The 11,196-nt window shown below is 42.3% G+C and overlaps 1 protein-coding gene across 2 annotated transcripts in view; it reads left to right on the forward strand.

Moving 5' to 3' along the window:
• LOC120049658 (inactive ubiquitin carboxyl-terminal hydrolase 53-like) overlaps positions 1–5,790 on the forward strand; it is a 60,892-nt gene extending 55,102 nt beyond the window's left edge. The window contains exons 15-17 of one of the 2 annotated variants that reach the window (XM_038995994.1): positions 2,235–2,304; positions 2,514–3,295; positions 3,540–5,790. In XM_038995994.1, coding sequence (XP_038851922.1) covers positions 2,235–2,304; positions 2,514–3,295; positions 3,540–3,616 — 929 coding nt within the window. In that variant the 3' untranslated portion in view covers positions 3,617–5,790. The remainder of the gene's footprint in view (positions 1–2,234; positions 2,305–2,513; positions 3,296–3,539) is intronic. The other variant, XM_038995995.1, reaches the window with a different exon arrangement.
• The last annotated feature ends 5,406 nt before the right edge of the window (positions 5,791–11,196 follow it).

Below are 11,196 nucleotides of genomic sequence, written 5' to 3' on the forward strand. Positions count from 1 at the left end.
AGCATGCCAGCAGAAGGGATTTAGACAGTAATGCTCCTGCGGAGAGTGCAAAAAAAAAAGGAAAGGGAGAATGTCGAGTGTGCTGACACGCCACAGATATCCTAAGCCACTCGCTCACGTCTCCAACCCAGTCAGCTGTTCAAAGCCCGACACAGTGCTGCAAACACACCCACCTTCTCAGTGTGCTTATACACTGAACAAAAATATAAATGTAAATTGTTGGTCCCATGTTTCATGAACTGAAATAAAAGATCCCAGACATTTTCCATATGCACGAGAAGATTATTTCTCTCAAATTTTGTGCACAAATTTGTTTACATCCCTGTTATTGAGCATTTCTCCTTTGCCAAGATAATCCATCCACCTGACAGGTGTGGCATATCAAGATGCTGATTAAACAGCATGATCATTACACAGGTGCACCTTGCGCTGGGGACAATAAAAGGCCACTATAATGTTCAGTTTTGTCACACAACACAGTGCCACAGATGTCTCAAGTTAGAGGGAGCGTGCAATTGGCATGCTGACTGCAGGAATGTCCACCAGAGCTGTTGCCAGATAATTTAATGTTCATTTCTCTACCATAAGCCACCTCCAATGTAATTGTGTAATTGTAGAGAATTTGGCAGTACATCCAACCGGCCTCACAACTGCAGACCACGTGTAACCATGCCAGCGCAGGACCTCAACATCCGGCATCTTCACCTGCGGGATCGTCTGAGACCAGCCAGTCTGATGGAACTGAGTTTGCACACCTGAAGAATTTCTGCCCAAACTGTCAGAAACCGTCACAGGGAAGCTCATCTCCATGCTCGTCTTCCTCACTGGCGTCTTGACCGCAGTTCGGTGTCGTAACCGACTTCAGTGGGCAAATGTTCACCTTCGATGGCCACTGGCACGCTGGAGATATGTGCAATTCACAGATGAATCCCTCTTTCAACTGTACCGTGCAGATTGCAGACCGTGTGTATGGCGTCTTGTGGGAGAGCGGTTTACTATTGTCAATGTTGTGAACAGAGTGTCCCATGGTGGGGTTGTGGTATAGGCAGGCATAAGCTACGGACAACGAAAACAATAGCAGTTTTATCGATGGCAGTTTGAATGCACAGAGATACCGTGACGAGGTCCTGAGGCCCATTGTTGGGCCATTCATCCATCGCTATCACCTCATGTTTCAGCATGATAATGCACTGCCCCATGTTGCAAGGATCTGTATACAATTCCTGGAAACTGAAAATGTCCCATTTCTTCCATGTAAGGTGAGTATGCAGGCCATGTCACCCATTGAGCAAGTTTGGGATGCTCTGGATCTCGTCAATATCCAGCAACTTCGCACAGCCATTGAAGAGGAATAGGACAACAATCTACAGGCCACAATCAACAGCCTGATCAACTCTATGCGAAGGAGATGTGTCGCGCTGCATGAGGCAAATGGTGGTCACACCAAATACTGACTGGTTTTCTGATCCACGCCCCTACTTTGTTTTAAAGGTATCTGTGAACAACTGATGCATATCTGCATTCCCAGTCATGTCAAATCCATAGATTAGGGCCTAATACATTTATTTACATTTACTGATTTTCTTATGAACTGTAACTCATTCAAATCTTTTAAATTGTTACATGTTGCGTTTATATTTTTGTTTAAGTTCTCACTTTGCGTTAGCAAGGATTAGCATCGTTAACCTGAAGGCTAGCAAATGGGCATCGGCTTGGTACTTCAGCTCCGGCTCCCTTTGAGGGGCCTCAGCCTCGCTCATGCCAGATCAGACAGTGGTACACAGGGGGGCCCGGGGGCACTCTACCAGACTGCCGCTCTACTTTGATACCTCTTCCCCCAGCACCTGGCTAGGCCCTTAACATGACCCCAGTTAGATAACATGTCTGTGCTAGAGACGGGCAGGAAAACTGTGACCCTGTTCGAACATGGGATCAAAGCAGAGGCACAGCAATATTTGAGTAGTTTGTGTGTGTCAGTGAGGGTAAGATTTGAAAATTTATTTAGAGAAGTCATTTTTGGTACTTGATTCAGAATAGAGCAGTGTTGTTTCTAAGTGTTTTGGGCTAAGCGTTTTGTTTGTGTTTTGTATGTTTTACTAGATATAGAGGAACATATGCCAACTATAATCAGTCTTATAATAGCAATAAATTCATACCTTATGCAGGGTATGTCAAATGCTTTAGCAAATTAGGAGCAATTTACCAAACCTAATGAATGTATTAATCTATTCCAGGTGAACACCCAGCAAAGTTTCCAGAGCTGCAAGACGCACATCTCCTAAAATTGAGTCCAAGTTCACAAACGTAAAGCATGATCATTGTACTACTTTCAGTAGAGTGAATGGTTTCTTTCTTTGATTCTTTATTATAACTGAAAAGTAATGGAAACTATTGACCCATTTTGATGTGCCAGTATTGATGCTTGTGATAAAGTATTACATCTTATTCTGGATAGACTGTTTTCCTTCAAGTTTGAAAATATATTGATGTATGTCCTATTCTTCTTGCGACAGAAGAAGAGCCTTCCGATATACGCATGGAATTCTGGAGAGGACGGAAGGTCTGGATGACGAGCAGGAGGATAACATCGATGGCAGCCCCAGCCCGGTCAGCCCTATTCCCCCATACCTGCCCAAGACCAGCAGCTCAGAGTGGAACAGCTATGGCGACCTCGCCGGCTCCTTCTCCGAACAGGAAGAGACCAAGCCCCTGGTAACCAAAGACCGCTCCCCCCAGCCCCACTACCACATCCTGGCCCCACTTCTCCCTCCCAAGACCAACATCCACCGGTTGACAGACCAGTCGGGCTTCCGCGCTCCCCAGCTCCAGGAGCCCATTTGCACAAGTGCCAGGAACGAGGCCAAAAACGGGCCGATACTCTCCCAAACCATCCTCCGCAGGTGGATTGAGACGCCCGCCGACCACAAGCTCTCATCGGACGCTAGCTCCAAGTCAGGCTCGTCGGACCAGGACCGGAACGATCTGTCGGCCAGTGAGAGCGGAGAGGAGAAGTTTCCCAGTTCAATGCCAGGGGACGACACGGACGACCTAGACTCCCCGGTGACAGGGGAGATGGTTCTACCTATGGGCCTCCCCACCACCTACTTCTCTGTGGACAATTGTATGACAGACACATACCGGGCAAAATACCACCAGAGGCCCGCTCTGTACATGATGACGAACGCTAAAGGCGGGGAACAACACGTGTCGTCTGGTGAGAGCGACCTGGGAGAGGGGGGACTCCCCATCCCAGAGGCCCAATCTACAGAGCCCCCTAAGAGCCAGCCTGAATCAGGTAACTGGAGCTCTCTGTAGATAATTTGCCACGGAAAGTGGAAGACACTTGGAGCCCTAGTTGTTTGTGGTCATACCCATGTCACCATTTGTGGTTTTAATGTGACCAAAGTGAATGCATGTTCTCTACTATAGATTTTTTGGGTCATCAATAAATGTTATAAAAACTTTCATTAGAAGTCTATTACAGGGGTGAATAATATGTTTTCTTGGCATATTCTAATATATGTTCCTGTCTTTCGCAGGTTACTACTCCAGTAAAACTATAGCTAAATGGAATCCTGTTACACCCAAAGGACTTGATGAACATGGGTTTCTATGATGGAAATTCTACTGTTGAAGGGGCCTGGTACAAAAGCAACAGTTAGAAAAAATGTCATCTCCTACAAGTTTTGAATCCTCTTGCGGTGATGCTTATTTGCTTGTAGAGATGTCATATCAGAAGACAGACATGAATCTGGAATGCCAAAGAGATTGGTAACTCCCAGAGGCAGCAAAAGTCTGAAGAGTACTCTTCAGTTCAGCAGTAGTCTCAGGAGTCCACGCCTGCACAACGGTCTTCATGTGATTGTGATTGTGGCCACTAGATAGCAGCAGCAGTAATTGTGGATTTGCACAGTAGAAAGCCAAAAATAAATTACGAAAGAGGATCCAAACCTAGGATGGTTCTTGGTCGATGCGGGGACCTGCTCGAACTTACTTCCAAGGTCATTCACAGGTTGGCTCACTGAAGAATGTCTCCCACGAAACCACTTTTCCCCTCCAGAGATGATCAAATAAACTAAATGTAACAATGACAATAACTAATCTCTAACCAATTTACACTTTAGCCAGAAAATCTATGAAATGGTTGTATTTATTTCTCGAATTACGGTCATTTCATTGTTCTACAGTGACTGCGCAACTTCTGCCTATGTAACAAGGTGAGGTAAATCCGTCTTGAGCAGGTTTTTACTTTGAATGTCCAGTGTTGATGCAGTCATGGAATAAGGGAGATTCAGTTTGTGTACACTTATGCATTGTTTTTGTTGGAGCACTACTTTAAAATAAGTCCCAAGGGTTCCCCCTATGTGGCCAGAGGCACCTGGTGTTAGGTGAATCTGTTCCAGTCTGAGGTTGAATGAGTGTTTTAAAGGCCCAGTGCAGTCAAACTTGCTTTCCCTGTGTTTTATACAGTGTATATATTTCCACACTGACGTTGGAATAATACTGTTAAATTGTGAAAATTATAATATAATTTCAGTGTAAAAGCTGTTTGAAAAGACTGCCTGAAATGTCAGCCTGTTGTGGTGAGACTGAGTTTTGACCTGCCTGTTGACATCACCAGGCAGAAATGAGTTGATCGACCAATTCAGAAGAGTTCCAAACCTCTCTGCCAATAACAGCTAGTTTTCAGTTTCCCCCTCCCCACTCAGAGCACTCCCATACAGTCCTATAAAATTCTTGCTTGAGAAACTGCTCTTTCCTAAGAAGCTTTTTTTACATTTTAATTGAAAACAAATCACAGTAAGGTACTTAATTGTTACCCACAAATAATTTTATATTGAGATAAAAACGGCTACAATGGACCACTTTTTAATAATTGTTAGGAGAGAAGCATCTCAAGTCATTGGTATCTGGCGTATGTTCTAAGCTGCCTTTTTAACCCTGCCATCCCAGGGGTGTATTCACTAGGAACCAAATGGATGAAACGGGGAGTGACTAACCTGAACTTGTTCAATAAGAAACACTAACTTTTGTTAAATGGTTTGCACTAACAAAGACACCCCTGACAATTCACTGCTGTGTTTTGTAATGCTTTCTATCCCCAGTTCAGATCGCCTCTCACACTCCTTTCCAGATATAAGCCTCTTTGTTCACTCTTTTAATGCTTCTCCTGTCACATACTGGGCAGTGTGTTAAAGGTACGTTACTTTTCATGTTGTCAAACCATGCTTCTGTATATTTGTCTCCTGGGTCAAACACGTGTCAAATTCATTCAAAGTGTTTAATTTAGATGTTCCTGTACAATGGAACCAATTGAATTAGTTCCAAAAGTCTAAACTCCAAGCTAAATCCAACCCACCTCAAACTTGTAAGTATTTGAAATATGAATTTGACCCAGGTCTGATTGATTTACCTAAACTTGAACCAAAACCTCAAGAATGGATTGAGTACTGGATGTAAGGATTTTAAGAGTGAAGTAGAAAAGGCCTGCTTTTCTGCAAGTATTGTTCTAGTTTTACCCCCAGAGATTATCACAACATTGCCTACATGTACATGCTATGTCATTTTTTTTCATGGTGGACCATTCTAGTGATGCTGTAAAAAAGTAATTTGTTGTAAATGTTTTAATATATTGCCCGGCAGACTTCACTGCACAGTGCCTTTCTAGTTTTCTATGTCAAGTTGAAATAGGAGCCGTCATTTGTACAATATGTAATTTTTCTAGATGTTTTTTAATTCAATTTCATTTTTGATTAACAATTGTTTAATAAATAATTATATTTAACCATAGCCATGTCCAAGTTTTTTCTAAACCAGTTATTCTCATAACATTATTAATGTACATAATTATAATATCCATAATTATAAATAGCCTACTTGGGGTAAATATAATGTCTGCAAACCTGAACCTAAATCTCAAATGTAATTTATGACTATGCCTGTACACGAAAGATTAGGGTAAATGTAATCAAACAAGTCTACAAAGATATAAACAAAAAAAGAAATGTGCTCTCACTGTCAACTGCGTTAATTTTCAGCAAACTTAACGTGTAAATATTTGTATGAACATAAGATTCAACAACTGAGACATAAGCTGAACAAGTTCCACAGACATGTGACTAACAGAAATGGAATAATGTGTCCCTGAACAAAGGGGGGGGGGGGGGGCAAAATCAAAAGTAAGTCCGTTTCTGGTGTGGCCACCAGCTGCATTAAGTACTGCAGTGCATCTCCTCATGGACTGCACCAGATTTGCCAGTTCTTACTGTGAGATGTTACCCCACTCTTCCAACAAGGCACCTGAAAGTTCCCAGACATTTCTGGGGGGAATGGCCCTAGCCCTCACCCTCTGATCCAACAGGTCCCAGATGTGCTCAATGAGATTGAGATCCGGGCTCTTCGCTGGCCATGGCAGAACACTGACATTCCTGTCTTGGAGGAAATCACACACAGAACGAGCAGTATGGCTGGTGGCATTGTCATGCTGGAGGGTCATGTCAGGATGAGCCTGCAGGAGGGGGACCACATGAGGGAGGAGGATGTCTTCCCTGTATCGCACAGCGTTGAGATTGCCTGCAATGACAACAAGCTCAGTCCGATGATGCTGTGACACACCGCCCCAGACCATGACGCACCCTCCAAATCGATCCCACTCCAGAGTACAAACCTCGGTGTAACGCTCATTATTTCGACGATAAACTCGAATCCGACCATCACCCCTGGTGAGACAAAACCGAGACTCGTCAGTGAAGAGCACTTTTTGCCAGTCCTGTCTGGTCCAGCGACGGTGGGTTTGTGTCCGTAGGCGATGTTGTTTCCGGTGATGTCTGGTGAGGACCTGCCTTACAACAGGCCTCAGTCCAGCCTCTCAGCCTATTGCGGACAGTCTGAGCACTGATGGAGGGATTGTGCGTTCCTGGTGTAACTCGAGCAGTTGTTGCCATTCTGTACCTGTCACGCAGGTGTGATGTTCGGATGTACTGATCCTGTGCAGGTGTTACACGTGGTCTGCCACTGCGAGGATGATCAGCTGTCCGTCCTGTCTCCCTGTAGCGCTGTCTTAGGCGTCTCACTGTACGGGCATTGCAATTTATTGCCCTGGCCACATCTGCAGTCCTCGTGCCTCCTTGCAGCATGCCTAAGGCACATTCACGCAGATGGTCAGGGACCCTGGGCATCTTTCTTTTTGTGTTTTTCAGAGTCCGTAGAAAAGCCTTTTTAGTGTCCTAAGTTTTCATAACTGTGACCTTAATTGCCTACCGTCTGTAAGCTGTCCGTGTCTTAACGACCGTTCCACAGGTGCATGTTCATTAATTGTTTATGGTTCATTGAACAAGCATGGGAAACAGTGTTTAAACCCTTTACAATGAATATCTGTGAGGTTATTTGGATTTTTATGAATTATCTTTGAAAGACAGGGTCCTGAAAAAGGGCAGGTTCTTTTTTTCCCCCTGAGTTTACATTGTACTGGAAGAGTAAATAGGAAGCCCACAGTAAAATGATACATGGAGTTAAGTGAAGTTAGAGGCAGTGCAGTGAAAAACTAGATTTCCCCATGTTTTAGATTTCTACACTATGATTTTGGAATAACACATTGTGAAAAGTATAATGCAAGTTTAGTGTAACGAGCTGTTTGAAAAGACCGCCTAGTTTGGGGTTTTTGGACCTCCTGGTGACATCACTCCAATTAGGCCCCTCAGACCACTCCCAGACAGTCCTGGCAAAAATTCTTGCTTGAGAAGTAGCATTTTTCTAAGAAGCTATTTACTTAATTTTTATAAACCGTTTTAATTGAAAACAACCACAGCAAGGTCCTTAATTGTTACTCAGAAATGATTTGATATTGAGAAAAAAACTGCTGCAATTAACTTTTAAGTGATACATGGAGAACAAGAGGCTTAGCCATGGAGGCTTGGAAACGTGAAGCTCTGCTACCATCTAGATTAAGGTAAACCCCGGAGGAAGAGGAAGATAAACTGGGCCTATAGAAAGTATACACCCCCTTAAACTTGTTTTCACATTTTGTTGCATTACAAAGCGAGATTAAAATAATTACTGTATTTTTGTTGTCATTGATCTACACAATAGTCTGTTAAAGTGAAAATACAATTCTACAGATTTTTTTAAATGTATAATTTTATAACAAATATAGTTGATGCATAAGTATTCACCCCAAGCCTAAATTAGCTCAGAACTAAAATCTAGCTTAACAAATCACAAATTATATTGGCTAAATCTGTGTGAAATTGTAATGGTTGATATCATTTCTTATGACCCACATAAATACAGTATAACATCTTTAAGGTCCCTCAGTCAAGTACTGAATTTCAAGCACCGATTTAACGACAAGGGCCAGGGAGGTTTTCGAAAGCCTCAAAGAAGGGCAGTGATTGGTAGTTGGGTAACAATAGAAATCAGACATTGAATATATATTAAGCATGGTCAAGTTAATAATTATACTGTGGATGATGTATGAAACCACCCAGACACGTCAAAGATGCCGTCGTCCTTCTGAGCTGAGCTGCAGGACAGGAAGGAAACTGCTTAGGGATGTCACCATGAGGCCATTGGTGATTGGCTACAGAGTTCAATGACTGTGATGGGAGAACTGAGGATAGATCAACAACATTATAGTGACTCCACAATAATGACCTAAATGACAGAGTGAAAAGATTAATACAAATATTCCAAAACATGCATAAGTATGCAACAAGGCACTAAAGTAATACACTTTTTGGCCTAAATGCAAAACCTTATGTTTGTGGAAATCCAACACAACACATAACTTAGTAACTGTCCTTATTTTCAAGCACAGTGATGGCTGCATTATATTATGGGTATGTTTGACAGGAATTTTTCAGGATGACAAGAAACAGGATGAAGCTAAGCACAGGCAAAATCCTAGAGGAAAAGCTCCTTGAGTCTACTTTAAACCAGAGACTGGGAGAGTAATTCACCCTTCAGCAGGACAATAACCTACAACACCAAGCCAAATCTACACTGGAGTTGCTTACCAAGAAGACAATGAATGGTGGCCAAGTTATAATTTTGACTTAAATGTGTTTGAAAATCTATGGCGAGACTTGAAAATAGCCATGATCCCCAACTCCTTGACAGCTTGAATAATTTTGTAAAGAACAAATGGGCAAATATTGCACAATACAGGTGTGCAAAGCTCTTATGAGACTTACCCAATAAGAGTTACAGCTGCAACCGCTGTCAAAGGTGTTTCTAACATGTATTGACCCGGGGGTACTTATCTAATCAAGTTGTTTTATTTTTCATTCATCTTTACAAAAAAAATATTTATAAAACATTTAGCAAAAAAATGACAAATCAATTTTAGTCCCACTTTAATACAATAAAATGTGAAGAAATTCAAAGGGATGTAAACGTTCTATAGGCAGTGTATCTACAGAGTGTGTCCACGTAATATCTCCTTTCTCCTAAAGTGTACACTGGTTTACTACTTTCCAAAAATCTAAAAGCATTGGATTGGAGAAGGCATAACATATATATGTTTTATATAAAATGTTTACACCACCATTGTGCTTGTGCGATTATTTATGTACATAAGAATTCTGTTGTATCACAAATCCCAAATGTCTGTAAATCACGGAGCCGATGAGAAACGAAAGAGGACTTTAGTACACGACTGGTGACCTCTATAGATCCTCAAATGATGACATGTACAGCAAATGTTGCCAATGTGCACTCCTAAGGACATCGCACCATCTTGTGGCGTTAATGGGACTGACAATCTTGTGCATAAAGACGGAGGCTCCATGCACTTACCACAAATTCCTAATTTTGCCGCATTGTAAATTGCTCTACGTTACTCTTTAAAAAAAATGGTCATTAGTACAGTATACATGATCCCAATTTTTGCCAATATTCAATTAGAATATTTTTGTTGTTGTTGATTGTGCTGATTTATTGGCTGATTTAACCGTGTCGTGCGCCATAGTTTCAAAACTCAATGGATAGTCCTGAAACAATGACGTCATATCTGAATTCTGCGATCTTTACGCATGTTCACTCAACCGCACTCCGATACCGAAGTTACTTTGTAGTAGCAGGTTAGAATTTACACAGCAGGTTAGGAAAATGAACGTAGCAGGTTAACCACTTTGTATCGAAGTGCTGTAAATAGAGTCCCATTTCCAACTGCAGTTGCACGTTTTCAAATGAAACCTGCCGATCAAGCCATTGCAATTAGGTTCATGATTCACAACTGAGCACTACCTGGAGGAATGAAGTCAGAATTGAAGAGCCAGGTACCGAGAGACTGTTTGGCTTTGCCTGCTGTAACATTTCAACCTCCTGTGTCATATTACTGATTCCATCCAACTCTTTCAGGTGTATGAGGGATCATGAAACATGTAAAGTGATTAGGGAGTGTTTATATATATATATATATGACTGAATTGCAGACATTATTTAACCAGCTTCAATGGGATTTAAGTATGGCCTTGACAGTTGACTACAGAACGACTATAACATTTGGTTTATATCCGACTTTCGAGAGTTCTAGTTCTAGTATCGTACTCATAATTTGCCTGGGAAATGCTGCACGTTCCAACACAGGTGCCAGTGTCAAGCCCCACAATTCCCCCATCCAAAAGTCACTGCATTGGCCACAAACAGCTGCAGAAGGATCCGATAGGGAGGGAAACCGGTAGGTGATGTGGGTTTTGGTCACCAGATGGACTGGTTCCTCAGCTAATTAACTGACTAAACACTTGACAAAGGAAGGTCCACACTGATGAAGCGCTAACTCGAGGCTCCATTAATTTATGGGCAAAGACAGACTCCCCAGTCGGTGCGCTACCAAGGCGGGACGTGGTCTGGAGAGCAAGCGAGCCACCACTTATTAAGCAGGTGCAACAGCTCCCCCAATACACAGGCTTGCACTAACTTGACGTTGTCCCCAAAGAGAGTTTACTCTGAAAAGTGTCTATGTTGTGTTTAGAATGATAACTCCGAGACGGCGATTTCTAATCAACCATGTTGTTCTTTATCTCAAACTCAAGTAACGTTTACAGAACGAAAGCAATGAATGACATATCGCAATACAACAGATATAACCCAACAATAACAGCACTGTCACACTGTGTGCTTGCAGCTAGTCTCTCTCAATGTAGCTCTAGCTAGATTACAGCAGTTTATTAATTAAGAGCCTGTGAACTAGGGAAC

This window comes from Salvelinus namaycush, chromosome 6, assembly GCF_016432855.1.
Source record: "Salvelinus namaycush isolate Seneca chromosome 6, SaNama_1.0, whole genome shotgun sequence".
NCBI classification, from domain to species: Eukaryota; Metazoa; Chordata; class Actinopteri; order Salmoniformes; family Salmonidae; genus Salvelinus; species Salvelinus namaycush.